At 31.0% G+C, this 24,884-nt stretch overlaps 1 protein-coding gene, 1 non-coding gene and 1 pseudogene across 3 annotated transcripts; 2 read left to right on the top strand and 1 right to left on the bottom strand.

Moving 5' to 3' along the window:
* Positions 1 to 10,174: 10,174 nt before the first annotated feature.
* On the top strand, positions 10,175 to 11,044 carry LOC145564805 (uncharacterized). The gene has a single exon (XM_081625001.1). It carries the CDS (start codon positions 10,175 to 10,177, stop codon positions 11,042 to 11,044), a length of 870 nt encoding a protein of 289 aa, XP_081481127.1.
* Positions 11,045 to 14,198: 3,154 nt separating this feature from the next.
* Positions 14,199 to 23,930, bottom strand: LOC145563530 (uncharacterized; annotated as a pseudogene). The gene is made up of 10 exons (XR_014094551.1): positions 23,737 to 23,930; positions 23,412 to 23,629; positions 22,517 to 22,631; positions 22,323 to 22,412; positions 21,948 to 22,121; positions 21,737 to 21,856; positions 19,545 to 19,655; positions 19,307 to 19,388; positions 19,181 to 19,230; positions 14,199 to 15,175 (listed from the first exon to the last, which is right to left on the bottom strand). The product of XR_014094551.1 is annotated as an uncharacterized LOC145563530 (transcript).
* An 84-nt stretch (positions 23,931 to 24,014) lies between these two features.
* Positions 24,015 to 24,088, top strand: TRNAT-AGU (transfer RNA threonine (anticodon AGU)). Its single transcript has one exon. It is a non-coding gene; the product is annotated as a tRNA-Thr (tRNA).
* The last annotated feature ends 796 nt before the right edge of the window (positions 24,089 to 24,884 follow it).

Raw genomic sequence — 24,884 nt, 5'->3', positions numbered from 1 at the left:
ACAAATGAGGTTTTGAGTATCATCCCTTAAAAGTTAAAACTTTAATTAAGTTGTGATTATCCACAGAAATTAGTCTCCAATAAGTTAACAGATATATTTTTTTCCGTTTCAATTTAGTAGACCTATTTCATATAAGCATGTTTGTCCATTAAAAAAATTTAGAGGAAGTATGTTATTTGGGATCAATCTACATATTCTAATTATTTAATTAGGTTAGATATGACTCATAAGTCATAACAAGCAAACACGCGCACAAAGCTTCAGCACGTTCGTGTAAAGGCATTGAAGAAGTGAAAGTCAGTCGTGTGCAAGGTAAGATGCAGGTCACATCCTGTAATTAGGACTCCTTTTTATTATTCTTTTTGTTCTTTCTCTACTAAAGGGAAGTGAAGCTTTCAAATCTCCCAACGTAAATTAAACACAAGTACACAACATCACCTATTTCCTAACAAATTAGCTTATTTAAGAGCTCAATTCGTGATGGGTAGTGCTCAAGTGCTTTGGTGCTGGCTAAGCGATAGGGTATCCAACACGACTTGAATCATGTGCCAAATTTAGTTTTATTTGGTGTGCTTGTCATGTATGCTTTGTTGAGCTTTTAATTTATAACATATGCTCCAAACATAGCTAATACCATAAACACATTAAACTCTCTGAGATATGATCTAATATAGGAGAAAACTTAAACAGTACATCCTATTATTTGAAATTTAACAAAAAAAAAAATCTCACTTAGGTTTAAACACAAAGGATTATTTGACTAAAATATTAACCTAATAAAATTTAATATATCATATCACTAATATATAAAGCTGGTCTCGCAGCTAGGCCATGAGATATCGACACTTGGTATTTTAGTTTTTCACCAAGTGTCAAGTGTCGAATCACGTAGCTGACAAATAGGTATTACTAGGTGTTAAGCCCGTGCGATGCACGGGTTCATTTAAAAAATTTTGAGTCAATTTTTATTTATTTTTTTATTTTCATACTTTATACTTTATAAAGTTCTCCTTTAGCTACTACCCTTTAATTTTTTAAAACTTTATTATGAAACGATTGAAGAGAGTAAAATTAACGATCAAATACTACTTAATAGTCAAATCTATTTAATTATCTTAAGTATAAATCTTTTTAAAAAATATTAAAAAAAAAGGAAGAAAGAAAGTAAAACTCTTACTCGTGGCTGCCTGACATTCACAAATATTCCAATATAGAGATGAGTTAGGATTTTATGACATACTTATACTATTATAATTATTATATTTTTGAAAAGTGTATTTCACTATTAAAATTATAAAGATTATTAAAATTTATCATTTCAATTAATCTAATATATATAAATAAAGTAGGCATTTTTGGAGAACATTCGGCGTGCCACATAAGCAAAGGTATATTTTTGACCAATTAAAAATTAGAATTCTATTTTATTTTAGAATTAAAAAAATTCACTTTCCACCTAAATAAAAGCGACGAATGAGATTTAAGAAATTTGCCACTTAGATAAAAACAACGAATAATGATTTATGAGGATTTAATTTATTTAAAAAACTAAAATTTATCTCTTGCAAAAATCATCTTAAGATAATCTTTATAGTGTTTATGATAAGAAATAAAAATTATTATTTAATTGTAATTAAATTAAAATTTGTGATCCCTACCACTACAAATTGACGCATTCTACGATACACATAAAATCCCATATCAATACAAAACCAAATCAAGTGAATTTTGTGTCCGTTTTAGGTCATCAATGGTTGCGTAATTCTTAATTAGTTTAATTTTTTAAATTCCATGTGTTAAATGTATATATTTGTGATTATTGCTTACATTGTGTTTATTTGGAAAACTTAATGATTATATGTTTATGTTTTGTTTATTGAATTTTATTTTTACATGTAGATCTAATTAAATCAGAGAATTAAATTCAATCAAAAATGATTGGAAAATCAAAGTACGAAGAGGTATCATATCTTTATAAATCGTTTACATTTTTTAAATTTTTTTATAGGCCTTTTTAGTTTTTATTAATTAATTTTATGATTAAAACAATTTTTGTGATTTTGGTAGCATAATCAAGCCTTCAAATTAACTTAATTATTATTTTTAATTACATTGCGTTCATGCCTCAATTAAAGCCAACTTTATACAATTTCGTCCAAAATAAATTGAAAGAAAAGTTTAGGCCATTAGATATTTTTGTCAATCGTTACAAATAAGAAGCAATATCGCACACATTGTTAGTGACAACAAAATAATGATTTAATTTTTTAAAATATTATTGTTCGGGCGATTGAGAATGATGATAAAATTCAATGTATAGATCTAGATTTGATTTTGTACAATTAAAATTTTTAGATCAATTTCACATCAATTTTTCACTTCTCGGTAGATATATATATTGATTTATTTTATAAGACTATAAAGATTAATTTTATATGAATTTTATTTTTGCTAACATGTTTTATTTATCCATTTTGATTATATGGAAGCGATATGGGTGTATCATATTTACAATTATTCATATTTTTAAATTCAGTAGTCATATAATTAACAACCACAATAAAAAACAAAACAACAAAAAAAAAGTCGAATTATAAATTACATTAAAAAAAAAAACTTTTGTAATAGGCAATAACACTTTTATTAAAATATTATGTGTTTTTTGTCTGAAATTATTCGATAGTAAAATAAATCAAATAATTAAAAAAAAAAATTAGAATCTATTCGAAAATATATTTTCTTGAAATTTATATTTATAAAAACCGTGCATCGCACGAGCTTTAATCTAGTTAATAATATAAATTTAGGTAACTCATGAAAACTCTATACGGTGCTAAGATTGCTTACATAGGTTTTTTTTTTTTTTTTTTTTTTTTTTTTTTTTTTTTTTTTTTTTTTTTTGGTGAAGCATACATAGGTATTTAAAATAGTGTTGTATACAAATTACTATATGTTTTCTTTATCACCACTATAATTAAACGTGAATACAATTACAAAGTACAGTGTATTCATTTTATATTTCATAGCTATCATTTTTTATGTCACCTTTTTTTTAATTTTTTTATATTTGTGTCACTCTAATTTTAAAACAATTATTGAATATTGCTTCAAAATTATTTTATTACCTTTTCCTATAATTGTTAGGTCAACAATGTTGAAAGAGTTTATTGATAATAATTATTTATTTAATAGTAATAGATTAGGTAATAATAATTAAAGAAATAGCTAAATAAATAACAACATAGTTTAAAAAGCTACAAATATGATTCCATACAAAAAATATGAAAAAAAAATCTTTACGAATAAATTATTGGCATAAATCTAAAATTTCTAATAACTATCTAATGAATTTAATTACTAAACTATGGATGATACTTATGAAGTTTAAATATCCTTTCGCCCCATTAAACTTATTTGATCTTTATATAAGAAGTTTTGATCGTGGAAATTAAGCCTGCAATATATATACATATATAAATGGTTAGTAAATTCAATAGTATTTTATTTTAAAAGTTAAATATCTAGCAACAAATATCTGAAAGAGTATATACCTTCACTTTTTTAAATGGGTTGTTGGTGGAATCGTTGTCATCTTCCTTATAATTATCAGTTTCATCATGAGAACGTTTTCCATCTTCCTTAGCTATATGACTTGTATGATTTTCTTTCATTGTTGCATCTTCCTTGTCCTTTCTAAAGAATAATAAAATAATTATATTTTTAAGAATTTTTTTTCAAAACTTTAAATGAAAAACATATGTTAAGAACACTTGTTTCAATAATTTTCATCAAAACTTACCTTAAGTACACTTGGTTCAATAATTTTCGTCACAATGAATGTTTGTCGTGAAACAGCTGAGAAACTCGTACTTTGATTTTCCAATTATTTTTGCTCGAATTTAATTCTCTGATGAAATTAAATCTGTAGGAAAAAAATAGCACATAAAATCATAAGCGAATAATCATAAAGTATTTCAAATAAAAATACGATGTAAGTAACAATTATATAATGTAAGTAACAATTATATAATGTAAGTAACAATTATGAATTACCCAACCATGTATGATTTAAATTTGACACAAATTACTAACACGAAATTGTTTGATGTCGATTGATTTTGCATTATACGCCAATTTATAATAGTAGGGTATTACCATAAGATTATGAAATATTTTTAATTTTTTATTATTAAAATCTATCTTTTAAGCTTATACAATAAATTTGTCATTATCTATTATCCTTTATACTATTATATTTTGATGATATAATAATTAAGAAAAATTATTAGATTAAAAAAAACGAAAACTTCAATAATAATCCAACTTGGTGAACCCAAAAAATGGGTATTAAAAAGACTAAGCTAGGAAAATAAAAATTAAAGAAAATTAAAGAAAAAGAAAATAAAAGAACTAACTTACTAAAAAGGAAAATATAAAGAAAATCAGAAAAAGGAAAATAAAAGGAAAAAGAAATTGAAAAAGAAAAGAAAAGGCAAAAGAAATAAAAAGAAAATAAAAAGAAAATTAAAATTAAAGAAAAAGATATAAAGATCCTCAAAGTCAGACCCCCTTTCTTCTTCACAGTTTCGTTGCTCCTCAATTGGGAAATAATCCCACGCATCTTATCAACAACCAATGATCATAGCTATCTTTACTTAAAATTAACTTCCTTAATATTTTTTCATATACATGTATTTTTAATTTTTATATAAAAAACCACGTAGTAATGATAAAGTAATTTTATTTTAATGAAGCAAAATTATCATTATCATATATTTCTTATGTTTATCGTACATAAGGTAGTTTTTTTTTTTTTTTTTTTTTTTTTTTTTTTTTTTTTTTTTTTTTTTTTTTTTTAAAGTAAAGCAATTTCACGTTCATACTTATTATGTTTATCATAAATAAGGTAATTTAATTTTAATTTTTTAATTCTAATTTTTGATAATGTATAATATATAATTAATTTAAACTTTAAAATTTCATTTGTCAATTTTTCCTATGTGGCATTTGAATTATTTAATTCTAAAAGAAAATTATTTGATTGGCTACAACAAAAATTTATAATCCTACGTGGCGCTCTAAGAAAATTAAATCCTACGTGGCTCTCTAAAAACTCGGGAAAAAACTCCCCTTTATATATATATATATATATTAGATTGTGACATATAGGATGCTAACTAAGTGAATTTTGGATAGATTTTTTTAAGATAAAAATGTTGTATAGTGTTTTATTATCGATATACTTCTAATATTTCATACATACAAAATTAATTATAACTTTTAATAAAAATCTTATGCCTCAGTACTATATTAATAATAAAATTCGTTCTAAAGATCCATTTATAATATATTTTAATTAAAATAGAAAATTAGTACAAATAAGTTTTAATCAGAACAAATAATTTTAGTTTGGTAAAAATACTTTCAGTTCATTAGAAATAATTTAAGTGCAATAAAAAAATATCAAGTTAATAATAACTTAGATATCTATTTATAAATTAAACTACAAAAACTACACTATTATATAAATAAGCGATATAATATCGTGTGTCTAAATATTTTACATTATCAAAAGGGGTTATGTGATCATATTTAACATTCAAGCTAAAAAGTTTAGGACAATCCAGGTATTGCCCGGACACAAAACTAGTATATATATAAAGGAGAGTTTTTTCCCGAGTTTTTAGAAAGCCATGTAGGATAAAATTTTCTTAACGTGCCATGTAAGATTATAAATTTTAGTGATAGCCAATCAAAAAAGAATTTTGTGAATTATTTTAGAATTAAATAATTCAAATGTCATATAAGCAAAATTGGCAAATAAGATTTTAAAATTTAAATGAATTAAATATAATATATTATCTTTTGAGATTAGGAATTTGATCTAAATATATAACGAATTAGAGAAAATTCACAATTTATTATTTTCAATTAAAAATATTAAAATGATATACTACGTACAATGAATAAATTAACAAATTTTATCACATAGATGCAAAAAATATTCGTTTAAAAAAATAGAAATAAATCGTGCATTGCACGGGCTTCATCTAGTATTTGTATATATGTGTATATATGTGCAATATATGTATAATATATTATATATTATACTGTTTATGAAATTTAAGTCATTATGAAAGTTTATATAAATGTTTTTATTAATAATTTAGGATAATAAATTTATCTACTTTTGGTTAAGAATTAGCTTAAATTGATTTGAACCCATTTCTTGAAAAGGTTGCTCCGCCACTGGCTCATTACTGCTTGTTTCGTCATGGTAATGATAAACAACAACCATGATATAGGTAAATTTATTCATGCATTTACGTTTATTTTTTCGTCGGCCATTCCGATTCCAGTAGTCTTTGGATCAAAGGGTGAATTATATAACCTAAACATACCTAGAGACTTCCACGAAGTTCCTGGAATTGTATTAGTTAAAATGATATGTAGTTTGGTTGGTGGTGTACTTAAGGGGTTCATAGTATATTACTGTCCACTCAACCTTCGCAATTTTAGAAAACCTGATTGAAGAAGCAACATATTAACAACCTACATTCAATCCATATTAGCAACCTACAATTTATAAAATTTAATCCAAGAAGCAACCTATAACAAAATATCTCTTCCACTAAGAAATTTGTAAGAAAAGAAATTCAGTTTTTAAAGCGTAAGAAAATCTCTCTTCTACATTTTATAATAGAGCTCACCATGGTAATGATAAACAAAGGTAAATTTATTCATGCGTTCATTTTTTCCATTCTGATTCCGGTAGTATTTGGATCAGAGAGTGAATTTTACAACATAAACATACTCGGAAACTTCCACGAAGTTCCGGTAATTGTATTAGTTAAATTGATATGTAGTTTGGTGGGTGGTGTTCTTATGGTGTTCATAGTATATTATATATATTTATTGTATTTACGTTATTTTAAACTAATTCGAGTTCATTCCGAAATCGAGTTGGTTTAACAATTGACATAATATAGTATTCCAGAGTAGTATTACAATCAATCAATAACTATGTACTAAAAGACGCACCATTAATGACACGTGTCATCTCCTGATATGACTTGAGTGTTTTTTATTTTTTTTGCTGAATAAAATTATATTTAAGAAACAAATCTTTTACAAAAATCTAATATATATCATATCATATCACTAATATATAAAGTCGGTCTCGCAGCTAGGCCAAGAGACAATGACACTTGACATTCAAGTTATTTGTCATGTGTCACGCCACGTAGGCAAAAACTAGGTTTTATTGTGACACATATGATGCTCAGTAAGCGAATTTTGGATAGATTTTCAAGATAAAATTGCTATATAGAGTTTTATTGTTACCATACTTCTAATATTTCATATATACAAAATTAATCATGATATTTAATAAATATCCTATAACTCGGTGTTATTTCCATCATAAAATTCGTTTTAAAAACTTCTTTAAAATAAGATCCATTTATAATATATTGATTTATTTTAAAAAATAATAGTGAATATTGGTAAAAAAAAAAATACTTTCAATAAAAATAGAGAATATATAAAAATAAGTTCTAATCAGTAAAGATAATTTTTAGTTTGCTAAAAATACTTTCATTTCAGTAAAACTATTTTAAGTTCAAAAAAAATAATTTCAAATCACTAATTATATAGATTTCTATTTACATACAAAACTACAAAAAGTACACTATTATATAAATCATCAAAAAGGATTACATGACCGTATATTTTTTTTTACGGGATATATGACCGTATTTAACATTCAAGTCGAAAAGCTTATCATAAACTTTTATCGGGCATCGCCCAGGCACAAAACTAGTCATGTAAAACTAATATATAAAGCTAAACTTTTAGCCAGGACACGAGATAGCAACACTTGGCGTTTCAACTTCTCGCTTTCTGCCAAGTGTCGCGCCACATATGCAACAATTAAGTATTAGTATGATGCGTATGATTTATTTAGATATATTTTTTATGAATAAAAAAATATTTTTTTTAATTTGATAAAAACTACTTCGTAGGATAGATTTTGTAGGATAAAAAGTTAGTTTAGATTTATAGGATAAAATTGTTGGTTTAGAGTTTTATTTACGATAATATACCTATTTTTGGAGCGAAGGATGTGATTCAAAACGTATAATATTTATTTATAATATATCATAATTGATTGAAATAAAATACTTCACAATCTAAAATGATTTTATTACTTTATGAATTGTTGATCAGGTTGGGTCACGAGTCATTTCATATCGAGTCACTTCAGGTCACAGGTTAAGAAATGTTCACACTAGACCAAAGTTTTGGGTTCAGGTCAACTTAACAAGAATTACAATTTTTTTTGTTTACTTTATTTTTGGCTAATTTTTAGAAATTTCTAATATTTCAAACTTAGTTTTTTTTATTATTTTTTTTTCTATAAATAATTTTCTAAATCAAACATTTTCACCAATATTATTATTAGTCATTATATGTCTATTACGTAATTTAAATCGTCATAAAATTACATCAATTTCTAACTAATTTTGTATCAATGGTATAATTTAAAACTTGGTATATAGATAAAAAGTTTATATTAAAATTCTATAAATAACTTGTACATTGCACGAGGCACCAACGTCCAAACTAGTATATATATAAAAAAGATTTTTTTTTCTGAGTTTTAGAGAGGCACGTAGGATTTAATTTTCTTAGCGCGCCACGTAGGATTATAAATTTTAGTGGTAGCAAATTAAATAAGAGATTATTAATTTTTTTAGAATTAAATAATTTAAATGGCACGTAAGCAAAATTAGCAAATGAGATTTTTAAGTTTAAATTAATCAAATACTCCCTCCGTTAAATGTTTTCTGCAACTTTGGAGGAGTTCGCGGTTCACGAAGCAAAATTTGGATGGCAAAGATTAGAGAAAGTTAAGGGGATTGATTGATTTTTAAGGAGAGAGAATGTAGGACCCCCCCACTTGCATTTTAGTGGGGAAATTTGTCATGAAAAGAGGGAATGGGTTTTCCCTCTCTAATTTTCACCGAAATTTTAAAAACTTTGAAAATTTTGGAGTTTCAAATTTCCCACTTGATTTTTAAAAAAAGGATAGCCTTTTCACTTGTTTCAACAACTAATATTCTTCATTTATGAGGCATATAAAAGCAACCTCCATTAACTACAAGCATTCAATGTTTACCCAAAAGTACAAGCCATGAGAATGTTCAAATCATAACAAAGTTTTCCAAAATTTAGCACTAAACACATTTAATAACCCCCTAAGTACCCAAAAAATTAGCCTAACTACAGTCAGTGCTGCACATCTTCACAGATCAGACGCTTCATTGGCTTGATACCTCCATCATCCATAGAACCCAACAGGACAGAGTCTTCTTCACAAAAAAAAAAAAAAAAAAAAAAAAAAAAAAAATAGCAGCCAGCCCTGTTTCATCAACCCTAAGCTGAAAAAATTCAAGTTAAGCACAACCATGGCAGAATTCGAAGAAGGTGTGTTTTTGGATGTTGATCAATTGTTAAGTGAGGAAGAACTGGCAGAGCTATACTACGACTATGAAGAACACATGCAAGATTATGGCTTGTATAATTATGAGTCTGATGATGACGAAATGGAAGAGGATGTATTTGCAGAACAAGGGCAGTAAGGAACACAAGAACAAGCTACCAACATCCAACAAAATGAAGCACACAATGAAGCTACAAGCAGAAAACAACTCAGTTTGCACAAGAAGAGAGAGATTGTTGATGCAATCTTACTCAAAATGCAAAATGGTAACTTACCAAGGGGTTACATGCAAGAATTAACAATCAAATTCAGTGTACACAAGTCAACAATCACAAGGGTATTCAAGGACATCAAAAAACAGTTGGAACAAGGTGATGTGATTGATGTCAGGTCCAAAAAGTTTGGCAGAACTGGTCCTAAACCAAGGGAATTTTTTGATGAATTCCTACAGTCAGTGCCTCTGCACCTTAGGCAGACAGAGAGAAGTTATGCAGCTGCTTTGAAGATTTCTCATGTTACTCTTCACAATTAAAAAAAAAAGGCAGGCTCAGAACACATACAAGCAGCAACAAGCCAACACTCACATCAGACCACAAAGTTGCAAGACTGAAATGGATTTTGTCACACATTAATCCAATCACAGGAAATGAAGACCCTACATTTGAAGATATGAACCATGAAATCCACATAGATGAGAAATGGTTCTATCTCAACCCAGATAAAAGGAGATTTTATCTCCTTCCAAGTGAAGAAGATCCACATAGGGTTCAACAATCAAGAAGATTCAAACTCAAGGCAATGTTTATGGCAGTAATTGGGAAGCCATTGTATGACAGAAATGGGGCATTGCTACATGATGGGAAATATGGCATGTTCCCTTTTACAGTGAAGGAGCAGGCTAAGAAATCAAGCAAAAACAGGCCTGCAAGAACATGGGTAACCAAGGCAGTCCAAAATGTGAATAGGGAGGTCATTAGGGAGATGTTGCTCACAAAAGTCATACCATCAATTATCTCAAAATGGACAGAAAGTTTACCAAAAAATGTCACAATACAGTGGGACAATGCAAGACCACACCAAATCCCAAGAGATGAAGAATTCATTGCAGCAACAACAGCAAATGGATTCAACATTCAACTAGTGTTCCAACCACCACAGTCACCAGATTTGAATGTGCTAGACTTAGGATTATTCAGGTCTATTCAGTCACTACAATATCAATCATTTCCTAGAAACCTAGACGAGCTAGCACAGAAGGTCATTGAGTCTTTTCAAGCATTCAAACCTGAGGTGAATAAGTACATTTGGATTATTTTGCAAAAGTGCATGATCAAGATACTGCAGGCAAAGGGGGGGAACAAGTACAAAATTCCTCACATGAATAAGAAGAAGTTGGAAATTTTGGGTATTTTGCCAGACAAGGTAGAGGTACAGAAGGATATAGTGTTCGGCAGTGTAGAGTACCTAAACACAATGTTTAGGCCAGCAACTCAAGGGACTCAAGAAGCAGCAGAGGATATGGAGGTTGATGCAGATTAGGGGACCCCAGTGAAGACAGCAAATGCACAAGAACAACATGGACTGCCACACATAACCACTTAACTCTTTTTTTTTTTCTTTTTTTTATGATGTTTATCTTAATGAATAGGTGGTTAGGTGTATTTTGTTGATTTATATTGAGCTAACATGTTAGGCAGTCAAATGTAAAGTCTTTTGATGATGTGCATGAACTTTTGTAATCACCCTATGAATGTAATGATAAGGAAAACTTATTGTTGGGTGTGAAAAAACTAGTCCATCAGAAGGTGTTAAATGGTATTGAATACTACACTTCACAGCATTGTTACCTCAACAACAATCTCACAAAAGAGACTGTTGGAGCAAAACTACAATGTGAAATGAAATTCATTGGAGTCCCTTCATCATATGGACCATTAAAGTGAATTTGGGTGGTATTTCATACAGGAAGGGGGACTCCATACTTTCACTGTTGCACATAACACAAGGGAGGGACTCTTTAATGCATTGCAATGTACATAAAAACAAACCCAAAGGCACGGACAGTGTTCTCTACACCAGATCCCAACAGCATCCAGGGTAATAAACCAGCAACAGAGTACAGGGGACTCAAAATATCACCAACATCCAACATCCAACAACATATGCATAACAATCCAACACCACATGCAGTATAATTCAACCACAAGCATGATAATCCAACAAATCTAGCACAGAACAACAAAATCCAACAGCATATGCGCAAAAGGACTCATATAATTCATCAATCAACAACAACATCCAATAATACACAAACTAGCAAGCCCAGAACAGAAGCATCAATTCAAATTCAAACAGTCAACAAAAATCAGGGACTCAAAAATTAAATGTAAAGAGGTTAAGGTTAGAAATCGTTACGAATGCAGTCACTCAGAGGGTTGAACCGAAGGGTTCATCCGCCTCACATAGCATTTGACAATAGGGACAGAAGAGCATCCAGATTCGGGCTTCTTAGAAGGAGTAGGTGAATCCTCCTCCATTTCCTCATCCTCATCAGAAGAAAGGACGATGTACTCATGGTCTGGAAGCCCACGCATCCTCCTAAGAGCAACACGCGCCGCCTTCCTGGATGATCGAACCTTGGGGGGTGGCCTTGGCCTCTTAGATGTGGCCTTTTTGGGAGCCACAACACTCCCCTCAGCAGATTCAGCCACCAAATCTACAGCAACATCAGCAAAATCACCCGATTTCTTGCCTCAGGACTCAACTTGACCCTCCTCCCTCTTCACTCGTTCCTCCTCCTCAATACTCTTAAGAACTTGACCCAAAGCTCTGTAGGTATACAAAGTACAGTATGGACCTGTTTCATCAGAGTCGTAGAATCAACGAGGGAAATCTGAACCAGTCTGAAAGGAATGGATGAAGTGCTGGATCAAGTTCTCCTCACCCTTATCATTTGTCGCCATGTAAGCGTCCTTCAAAGGATCGAGGTTAACCATTGTCGTAGGGGACTCTTTTGGTGAGAAATTAGAGTGGTGAAGAGTAGATCTGGAGAAAGGAAGAGGAAGAATCGAAGAAGAAGAGGAGAGAGAAAGTGAAAGGGGATGAACTAGGGTTCATCTTCTGAAGAACACTCCAGAAAATAAAGGGACCCCAACCATTAGAATTTAATTTTTGGTGGTTGGGGAAGTGAGTAAATGACGACAGAATGAGGGAGATAGGAATATAAAGGGAGGGAATCATTAGATTAGATGAATCTAATTAGTTTTAGATTAATTAGATTAGGATATAATAAGGGTAATGATTAAGAAAAAAAAATTAAGGGTAAAATAGTAATTTCCAGCATTTTTTTTAATAAAAATAGAAATAAAATGGAAAGTTGCACATAACCTCGATCATCCCGAAGGCAAAAGTTGCAGAAAACATTTAACGGAGGTAGTATAAAATATTTTCTTTAGATATTAGGAATTTTATCTTAAAGCCCGTTCACTTCACCTTATTTTTGCTGAAGTGAAATTATTTTTACTGAAACAAAATTATATTTGCTGAAGTTAAATTATTTTTACTGAACTTAAATTAATTTTACTGAACTGAAATTATTTTTACTGATTTTCTATTATAATTCTTCTTTAATAAAACCGAATTTTACTGAACTGAACTTATTTTTACTGAACTGAAATTAATTTTATTGAACTGAAATTTTAATTACTTAATATTATTTTTTTAAGGTGAAGTGAACAGGGCCTTAATATATAACAAACTAGATGTAAGCCCGTGCGATGCACGGTTCTAGTAAATCATTTTATTTAATTTAAAATTTTGTAAATTTATGAAGATCATTCATTAAATATATGGATAAAATTCCTAATATCATAAGATAATTTTTAAATTTTAACCCTAAAGTTATCTTTTGTTGTTTTATTTATTTTACGTGATACTTGAATTTAAAATCTCAAACCTTATTCACTAATTTTGCTTATGTGACAATTTAAATTTTTAATTCAAAAACGAAATGACAAATCTTGTTTTTTTTATTGATCAAAATAAGTCGATCTTTTGCCTATACGTTTATTTAATATACTCGTTCTGTTTAAAATGTTAGTCTCATTTATAATCGTTTAACTATTAAAATATATGGGGAATTAGTCATATGAGATATAGTTTTATTCGTCTTGATGAGTACATTATTAAAATCAAACTTTTTAAATATTTGTTAGGAAGAGATTAAAGATATTTGCGATAAAAAATTTGCATCCATATATGTAAAAAAAGATAATTATTACTCTTTTTTTTTTGAGAAGATAATTATTGGTTTTTAAAAATAATAATTTTAATTATTCTCTAGTCGTTGTTTTCACCTATGTGTCAAAATTCTTAAATCTTATTCGTCATTTTTGCTTAGGTTGCGAGTAAATTTTTTAATTCTAAAATAAATTATTAATCTAATTTTTCATTGGGCAAAATAATACATTTTCTTATGTGGCGTGCCAAATGCTCTCGAAAAATACCTACTTTATTTATATATATTAGATTAGATTTTAGCACATAAATAAAAATTAAAAAAAAAAGTTTTAAAAAATTTAAACAAATCGTGCATTACACGAGTTTCACGGTATACTCTATATTAAATAATAAGATTCCTAATGAAGTACAAAGTAATAGAAATCGACTAATGATTAATGTAAAACCATGTAATTGGCTAATTGCTACTACGTCACCTGTTCACATTGGTTTACACAGGTGCCTCATCCTGTAAAGCAAAAATCATAGGATCATTCAAATTTCAGACTAACATATCTTCAAAGTGTAAATTACGTTGATCCAACCCTCATATTTTCTGGAGTCTGGACCAACATAAGTAACTCACTCCTATTTGAGACAGATGTACAATAACTCAATTCTTGGCTAACTCCTCTATGATCTCCAATACCTCACTTCGCATATTGATCTCCGCAGAATCATCAACATGCTTCTCTATTACTGATATCACGTCCCTCTTGTTGTTTCCATGTGAACACCGTTGACAGATTGCCCTAGCAATGGCCAACACATAGAGACCACAATCATATCCATTTGATTGCTGAGGGGTCTTACACTCTACGAAAACAGCAGTTGTGGTAACAGCAACTGATTCAGGTTTTGCGGCTCCAAGAGGCTTGGATACGACTGCACACTTTTCTTCTTATTCCTCTGCTTCTTTAGTGAAGAGGATGAGGTTTGTGGCCTTGAAACTTCACCGCCTGGCCCCATGAATTCTTTAACAGCATCATACAACTTCATGGCATGAAAATTATTCACTCCCTCCATACTGTCGTAATGCAGAAACGAGTTTTTTGTCCTGTCATACACTAGGATGCTCCAATGACTTCCACCATAATCATCATTGTCATTTATGGCGAAAAGGACTAGTCTCTTGCTTGATAGCTTGGAAGACTGCGCGAACTCTTCAACAAACTTATCATCCTCGCAATTTGCAAGAAAGACAGATATAGAAGGTTTAACAAGCAGGATATCATCAGATTTGGTGCTAGAGAACAGATAGCTGAAGTAGAATGCAATGATGTGGTCATTGAGGAAGCAAGGTCCTCGTAAAGTGTCCAGATCTGAATCCCGCAGAACAACATCCATGTACTTCAACACCTCTTTGTCTCCCATGTCTGTCAGTAAAAATTGCTGAACACAAGAAAAATACCAGATTAACTTTCAGACTTAAACAAATTAGATACAACAATGTCTGTAAGTAATATTTGCAGAACACAAAAAAAATACCAGATTAACTTTTATACTTGAAACAAATTACATACAACAATGTCTGTAAGTAAAATTTGCAGAACACAAAGAATAATACCGGATTAACTTTCAGACTAAAAACAAATTAGATACAACAATGTCTGTAAGTAAAATTTGCAGATACAGGATTAACTTTCAGACTTAAAACAAATTAAATACAACAATGTCTGTAAGTAAAATTAGCATAACACAAGAAAAATACCGGATTAACTTTCAGACTTTAAACAAATTTGATACAACAATGTCTGTAAGTAAAATTTGCAGAACACAAGAAAAATATCGGATTAACTTTCAGACTTTAAACAAATTTGATACAACAATGTCTGTAAGTAAAATTAGCAGAACACAAGAAAAATACCGGATTAACTTTCAGACTTTAAACAAATTTGATAGAACAATGTCTGTAAGTAAAAATTGCAGAACAGAAAAACTCAGACTTAAAACAAATTTGATACAACAAAAATGTAGGATAAACTCTGATACAAACAGCAATATAGGATGAACAGATAAAAGATAATCAGGGACAAGGAAATGAAAAAGATACGAATTTCATATGATCAAAATTTGACGAGGAAAAAAATAAAACGGGAGAAAAACAACAAATTTGTTTCCGACTTCAACAAAATATATAATTAAATTAAGAGGGTTAACATCCAAAAAAGAATCATAAAGAAACCTTGAACAATTGGGTAGAAATGTAAAATCAAATAACAAAGTCTCAATGGAAGGAATTGACAGAAAATAGCAATTAAAAAGCAACGAAGGAATACATGGACAGGAAAAAGAGCAAGAAAAAGACCTGAGATGGAAAAGAAAAGCAGAGAACTGGAGACGCTTTTTTTTAAAGCTTCCCAATGTAGAAAATTTGACTTGTATTCATCGTAAGAGCAGAAATATATAGAGCACACAAATAATAAGGAAATCCTAGCTAGGAAAAACTAATTACCATAACTCTAACTTTCCATAATTATATCAAATTTTATCAAAATCTTACTCCGTAACATATACGGAGGACTTACGGAATATTTCGTATTAACAAAAGGTGTTGCTATTTATTCAAAAAAAAAAAAAAAAATTAAAAAAAAAAAAAAAAAAAAAACCCCAAAGGTGTTGTTGGGCACTAAATGGCTAAATGCACTTTATTTTTTTATTTTTTTTTTTTAATTTTTTTTTTGGAGCAAAATGGTCTGTAGCCTTAAAACCAGGAGAAAAACTCTAACCACTTAAATTATCCCTTACTTTCTATTTCTAACTTTTATCAATAAATAAAATTGAATGAATTATGTAAAATTCTGAACATTGCAATTTACAAATAAAACAAGAGAAATACTTCCTTTATATGAAAAAAAATCTCCATGCTTTGCAATTTTTTTAATTTTTTTTGGTATTGATATACTTTAAATGAAGTTTCTAAAAATCTAAAATAGCACTCACTCCGTTTCTAAGAATAGTCTGGTTTGATTTAATTTTTCTAAATAACAAATATAATTTAATTAAGCTAAAACTAAACATGGCCCAAGTAATGGGAAGATTGCATCTACTAATTATTTTAAACATTGTTATTACTCACCGAGTAATCTTTATAATACTAACGAAAGTAACCCTTATTAATACGAATCGAGTAACACCTATAACACTAACGAAGTAATCCACATAATGACCAGTCATACGGTGTATCCAGCCATATATAAGAATTTGTGTTTTATTTTATTTTTTTTTTTTTTTAATGTTATATATGAAGTAATAAAAATAAAAAAATAAATAGTGGAATGATTCATGATCTCTACCCATGCATGACTGTGACTTAGGAAAGTGGCATGTATCTTGGAACCTTTCTTTACCACAGCAAGCACCATAATGTTGATAGCTTAACTATTGAATTATATATATATATGGGCATGTGTAACTGTGTTTATGGAGAGTGAAGAAACAAAAATGGCAATTGTAGTAGATGATTCAATCAAGAAACCAGCAATCCCATTCAACTGGGAAATCCGACCCGGAGTTTCCAAGTTCCAACCACACCAAAGCCCCGAACCACCATCATTGTTATTATCATCTTCATCATCTAGGCTCGTCTCCTCTTCTTCTTCAACATCGCAGGAACTCCAAACGGGAAGTGTTCAGTCCATGAGCCTTTCTTCCAATAGCAAGAAATTTCCTTTATCTTCTTTGACCCGATTTGAGTTGGTTTCGAGTCAGAATGGTTGCCTCCCCATGAAGTCATGGTTAAGGTGGAGATGGGAAAAGAAAACCAAGGTGGCTAAACCCAAGTTGAAGTTAAAGTTGGAGTTGGACCCTGAATGTGTCAAGGATTATGCATTCTGCTTAGAGAAGTTGGCTCGGTGGTCCACAATGCCATCTTCTCGAAGGCTATCTTCTTCCTCTTTCTCATCGCGCCTGCAGAGATCATCTTCTCAATCCACTTCTAGAGATGTTGATGAAGTGGCTCCATCTAGGCTCTTCCACAACTTGGTTGGGTTTTTAAGAAGGCAAAAAATGATAGGAATGGAGGGGAATGGAAAAGAAAACAAAGATGTTAACATTTCTATTTATGTGGTTAAAAGTTAAAACCTAGGAATGTAAGGGAAATCACCCTCTATCTTCTTGTTATATGGTTGACTAAAAGAAAGGAAAAAATAACTCTTGTGCAGTACAACATATACAAGCATTACAGAATTGTTCTTCATGATCAGAAGCTATGGTGTCATGATTTTATTTAACATTTTATGTCTCATCACATAAAACCGTCTTATATTTCAAGTGACGAAGACCAACAAAGCTAAAAAAAAATTAGTACCTGTAGCTTCCTTGATCAGCCATTCATGCTTTGCGACAGATTCAAACAATAATCATACAATAAAGAAATCAAATTGCATTCACTTGTTCACATTGATTTACACATTAGGTACCTCATCCAGCCAATCAAGAATCTTAAGAACATTCGGACTTCAGAGTTGAGGATTATATTGATCCTTATATACTCTATTTATGTTGCATAGCTGTACACATACCTCGGTAAGCAACAATGTCAAATACAGCTTTACCCAAAGACTCCCTCTCGAAGCAAGAAGGCAAACGAGAAAAGAAAAAACAAGGTTCACTATAGAATCAAAACCATGACCTTTGTACTTTTGCTTAACGTGAGATACCTTACACAGAGCAAGATTTATCGGCCAGCCTAAAGTTTTCTTTTATTTTCAAAACATTACTTACAAAGATAAAGGTGTTCACCACTACTTTTTAAATCTTTGAAGAAGTTGATTAATACTTTCTTCGTTCCACAATATTGCAACAATTACCATTTTAAAAAGTTTCACAAAACATTGCAACATTTCTCTATTAGCACATGTTTTCTCTCTTTTTCTTTCTTCATCACATGGATCCCTAATCACATGGATCCCTATCTTAATTCATCTGTATCTCTCTTTTTCTTAAAATCCGTGTCCCATCACTATGTTGCAATATTTGGGAAACGGAGGAAGTACAAGATTACAAGGCCACTGTAGATAAGGATACTAATGATTTTTTTTTATTTACAAGGATGCATCATATGCATGATCAAATGATCCATTTCCGAAATTTTGGTCCAAGAGTTCTTTAAAAGCAGACGTTGAAAAGGTCAAAAATTCGTCAACAACAATTATCTCCCATAGACAATTAATGTACAACTCTGTGTTTTCCATGGTATTCAAAGCTACAGTACAACTGTATTGCAAAGGTTCATAGCAATACTCAACTACTCAAGGCTACATCAACCAAAATGAAGGCAGAGAACTAGTCAAGCAAGTATGAGCTCATATTGTAAAAGTATTTCTAGTCAACCTATTTAATATCAAATCATCCTCAACTGAGTAACCCTTGAAAACACAAATCTTAGCTGGTTACCTTGCAGGATTTAAAAGATTCAGCCAGAATTTCCTCATCTAAGCATTGACCTGAACATAAAACAGAAAACGGTGAGAAGAGGTTTGAAATACTAGAGATGTCTTGTATGATATGACTCTCCGTTACCGATAAATACAATTTTGTTCATTCGAGTTTCTTCTTTTTTCCATGCACGGGAAGGAACGATATCATATATTTCTCTCACAGCCTGCACGGCATTCAGCAGCACACAATTCTTAATGATCACCATAAAAGAAATTAAATGAGTCATATCCAAAGAAAATAATATGGAGTTAGTCACAAAGGAGATCAAGATCCTGGAATAAGAAGCCATAAACATGCATAAATGATGAGAAACAATTACCTGTAGGGTATGGAGTTCATCAGAATCTGAAATGTTTAAAACTCCTTTGCAGCGGTAGACATCGATACCATCTTTCTTGTCCCAAAGAATCTCTTCAAGCCATATGCGAACCTTAAATGTATAGAAATGAAAAGTGAGACTGGACCTATATCTAATCCAACACTAAATCAAAGTATAAAAGAAACATGCAGAACAAAAAAAGAGAGCATTCATGATTTTTTGGAATCGGAAAATCACAAGTTTTACAGTACAGCTGTACAGACTAAATCAGGAATTTGGTTATCGATGATAATAGCCGCATTACCATCACTCCTGCAAGGCCATATAACGTAACATTTCACGAGTTGGCAATGAAGTAAATATATATCCGAGTACTAAAATAGATGCACAGGCCTGGAGGGAGGGAGGGAGGAAGGGAGAATAGAAAAATCTTGCTAATATTCTTATCCTTCTCCCTTTCACTCTCTCTCACTCATACATAGCTTAATTTTACCATCTTGACATCAATCAAACTTCTCTACCAAAATATCAGAAGAGTTTCCCTTTATGCAGAATTCCATTTCATAGGCTAGTAGGAAAGTAGCACATCTCCTTTAGTCCATTCTCCACTCAACCAGTCAAACCTCTCTCTCTATAAGCTAAATCAAGCATCACAAGGTACAATGAGAATTATTTCAAAAGTCCAATCCATATGAAGCACCCAAACTAGATCAAATAATATAATATATCTTAGAAATAAGAACAAAAGGATCCAATTGGCTATATTGCAAACCCCAATAACAATTACTCCCTCCATTTCATAATCACCGCAACACAATGGTGTGCACAAAGTTTTAGGAAAATTATAGGGTAGGGACCAATAGAGGATTTTTTTATAATATAAAGTATAGCTAGAAGAGGTGAGAAATAATATAAACTAAAAAAGTAGTGTAAGTGGGGTTCGTAGAAAAGAAAAATAATAAAATATTTGTGAAAGAGGGGTTTGTGGGAGAGAGAAACAATATTATAATTAGTGGGTCCTTTTCAATTAAGGAAGTGTTGCAATTATTATGAATCGAATGTAAAAGGAAAGTGCTGCAATTATTGCGTAACGGAGGGAGTGCAATATCATATTCCTGATAGCCAACATCTCAAGAAAGTTAAGTACTACTTGTCTACTTCCTTTCTTCATTAGCTGACTTGACAATTCATCATCTACTAGACTATAATCGAATAATATTCACAAATATTACAAGTAAATTTTGAATGCCAATAGGCCCAATACTAAGCAACAAGTCTTTACTATGGCAACAAACCATCAAGTGCAATTAAATAATTTTCATGGATATGGAGTGAATCCAGAGATTGAATGTGAGAATCAAGCTTTAAGAAGGTGATGTGATTGATTATAAACTGAAATTACAGCAAAGTATTGACTATTCAAGCATTCAAGAAGCTTGACAACTAACTACCTAAATTCTCCCTCCCCTTAATATTGATGCATAGCAGAGTATCACCTTTATGACTTTATCACAGCCCACAAATTCTTATGAGTTATTCTGCCACAGTTTGCTAGCTTCATACTATTTTGTTTAACACTTATAATATATAGGGAAACAATAATTTATATAATCTTCATGTAGATTCATTAAAAAATAAAAATTTGTTCAGATGTTTCACTATTAAGCTGCCAACCCCCCCTCCCAACCCTCGCCCAAAAAAAAAAAATAAATAAAATAAAATAAAATAAAAGAAAGAAAGAAGCACCCTTCTTATATTCTTTGCCAAGTGCCAGCAATACTCAACGAAGATCCCATCCATGATAGTTTTGAAGTTAATCTCCTCTATCTCAAATAAATAGCAGCAGTAGCAATTGTTGGAAGGAAGAAACAAGTATGTGGTTTTAAGGCCACTAAGCCAGTTTTTGACAAAGATGTTGAGAAAATACAACAATATTACAATAGAACAGCACAAGTAGCATAAATGTCCATTTTAACACTCCAGCGGACATTAAAAGGTTCAATTTTGCATTTTGGTTTTTCCTGCTGAATAGTTGGTCAGATTTTATTTACACAAAGCTCTTTGTTTTGTTTATTTCCTTTTCAAACAACTTTTCTAAGGCCTTGTATAAAGAAATTTGTATAAATACTGAGATGGAAGAATTTGTTCAAAAAGCCTTCTGTAAAAACTGCAATTACAGGTAAGAAAAGTACCTTATCAAGAGACACCGATTGTGGCTCAGATATGCATAGGGTCCTGACACTAGCATCATGAAGATCCCCAGTAGATAAAGATTTGTTTTCTTCCAACAAGGCTTCCAAATGAGAGGCATGCTGAAATGATAAGCTAGAAAACATCACAAACCTATGCCATCACTATGAAATAGCCTACCAAGGTATGGAAAATCAGACACATGTAACTAACTGTAGCATCATAAGCATGGCAATCCAACATCTTAGACAAGTCAACTTGACAACGAACTGAATGGATGACATTAGCAAGAGAATTAATCTTATGTATCTCCTTCTCCAAGTCTTCCAGGGTACCTTCAGGTTGTTCTCGAGCTAACAAATCAACCTTATTCAGTATAATAATATCCTGCAACCACATAAAATAAATCTTTATAAACTTCCATCACTTTGTAAGGTCCAGGTTACCAGAGATTAAGTGAGTATGTTTTGCTTCCCTACTAAGAAGCCAGAAAGCAGAGAGCATGACTGTTACGGAACACCCAACCAGGGCAACCACACTAGAAAAATCCAGGCATAAAGAAACCAATGTGGGAAGAACTAAAATTACCGCAAAGGCTATTTGATAATAAGCTTCAGGAAAAGAAGATGAATCATAACGTTGCTTGAGCTGGTAAGGAAGATTTTTGGCATCAACAACCTAACGGAGAAAAGAAAGCAGATTGCTTATATTGACCAGAACTCTGGACAGTAAAATCTTTTGTGATATCAAAACATTTTCAAAAAACACAAATTGGAACTTACAGTGATGATCGAATCAAGCCTAACAGAAGACTCCAGCTGATCATCCAACCAAAGGACAGATGCAAGAGGAGCTGGGTTTGCCAAGCCTGTTGTCTCGAGTAATATATGATCAAGCCTATGAAAATCAAAAGGAGGTAAAGAAATAATTACTCAATTCATACTACTGTATTCAAGTAATACAACACATATACTTTATAAATCGAAAAATGGAAAGAAGAGATATGACAGCAACTTCCTACCAAATAGATCATGGTTAAGCTCTTATCTAACAAGGAAACAACAAGAACGTAACTTGTGAAAGCTAAGGTAACTAACAAATGAATGATTGTCCATTCTAACCTAACATACAATTCCCTAGCTATGAGTGTTCATGTCCTTTGTCCTTTGTTGTGCATGATTCTAGACCTTGCTATTCTTCCTAGACTCCATCAACAAACACTTTCCTATACATACATAACAAATACAACCGCGTCCATCAAATTACTTACGTTCAAACGAGGAAACATTATATCAAAATGCAAAGCAGAACAACTTGAAAGAAACATAAACACAAATATTTACATATAACTAGACAAATCAACAATACATGATTTACCCTGGCAGTCTATCAAATAACACCCGGCTAATCGACCTAACCCTACAACACTTCAAATTATACCCAACATCAAAACAATTCAATACAACATTTCCTAACAAAACCCAACCGGGTATAGTAATTACATTACTAGTTTAAATTATACCCAATATCAAAACAATTCAATACAAAATTACCTAACAATATCCAACCGCGTATAGTAATCACATTACAAGTTCAAATTACACGATCAACGTGACTATTAATCCCGAACAAACCTCGGGACAAGTAAAGTATATAACAAGAAGAAATATAAGATACCTTTCCTTACGCTGAACAAGCTGCTCCAAAGCTTGAACAAGACTATGTTTAACAGTACAACAAATACAACCATTAGCAAGCTCAACCCATTCTTCAACAAGAGCACCACCATCACCTTCATTAATCATAGCTCTTTCAACCCCTAATTCTTCCCCAAATTCATTCAATATCACTGCTATCTTCTTCCCATGTTCCGAATTTATTATATAATTCACCAACTACATTAAATTCCATCATTTTTACAATTAGTATTCATATTAACTTTAAATTCTTACTAAAAATGAAAAAAATAAATACCAGTAATAATAATTAGTTTGTCACTTACAGTGGATTTTCCGGCACCCAGGTAACCGGTGATAACGGTGACACCGACGACTGAAACGTCGTCGTTTTGGGGGATTAGGGATGAGATAGTTTCATCGATTTCAATGGCTACCGGTGGTTCTTCGTCGTCTTCCATTTTTGTTTTCAGTTTTTCTCTCTCTTCTTTCTTCTGCTTCTTTTTCTAGTTTTGATTTTTCGGGTCGGGTCGGATCGGGTTTTCGGCCTGCTTTTATTAACTGTTGCAGTACAAAGTGTATTGTTGTAATTCTTAAATATATAGCTCTCGTAGCTCAGTTGGTTAGAGCACCCGTTTAGTAAGCGGGAGGTCTTGAGTTCGACTCTCAACGAGAGCAATTACATGTTTTAATTTTTGAATAAATCTTCAAAGAAACAATTTTTTTTTTTGTGTGTGTGCAAGATTCAAATAAACTAATTTCATTTATCAAAATATTTACTGATTCTCAAAATAAATATTCTAATTTTACACACTCTTAAGTTTTTACTTAATATCCGTATAAAAAGCCAAACATAACTATAAAAAAGTGACAGAGGAGAGTATGTAGTGATCGAGTAAAGGCAATTGGCGACATGTTGTATAAAAAAAGCAATGCATGGTTCCCTGCAGGCGGATGCACGATCCGCATGATGCATCCAATCCCTTCCAAAAAAAAAGCGAAAAGAACATTGTATAGAAATGTAAAGAACATTTAGTTAAAGTGAAAAGAACATGTTATATAATTGTAAAGAACATTGTATAAAAATGTAAAGAACATTCAGTTAAAGTGAAAAGAACATTCAGTTAAAGTGAAAAGAACATGTTATAAAAAGTTAAATAATGTTCTTTATCTTCATGTTCTTTGAAATGTTCATCACATTAAATTATCATTATAGGTGATCAAAAATTCAGCTTGGGCCGAGTCTTAACATAATATCTCGTGCCCAAACCCGGAAAATATAGCAGGTTTTTCGGGCTTTTTTCGGGTCGGGTTTGGATTTTTAACTAAAAATGCAATTTTAGGCTTGCCCAAACCCGTCTTATTTTCGGGCCGGATTGGACCGGGTTGAAGTTAATCACCTCTAATTATCCTGTTCTTTATTAATATTACGGATGTTCTTTAGATTTATATAAAGAACATAAAGTTTGATGTT

The sequence above is a fragment of the Chenopodium album genome, chromosome 10 (assembly GCF_948465745.1).
Source record: "Chenopodium album chromosome 10, dcCheAlbu1.1, whole genome shotgun sequence".
NCBI lineage: Eukaryota > Viridiplantae > Streptophyta > Magnoliopsida > Caryophyllales > Amaranthaceae > Chenopodium > Chenopodium album.
This window is presented reverse-complemented; position numbering and strand designations above follow the sequence as displayed.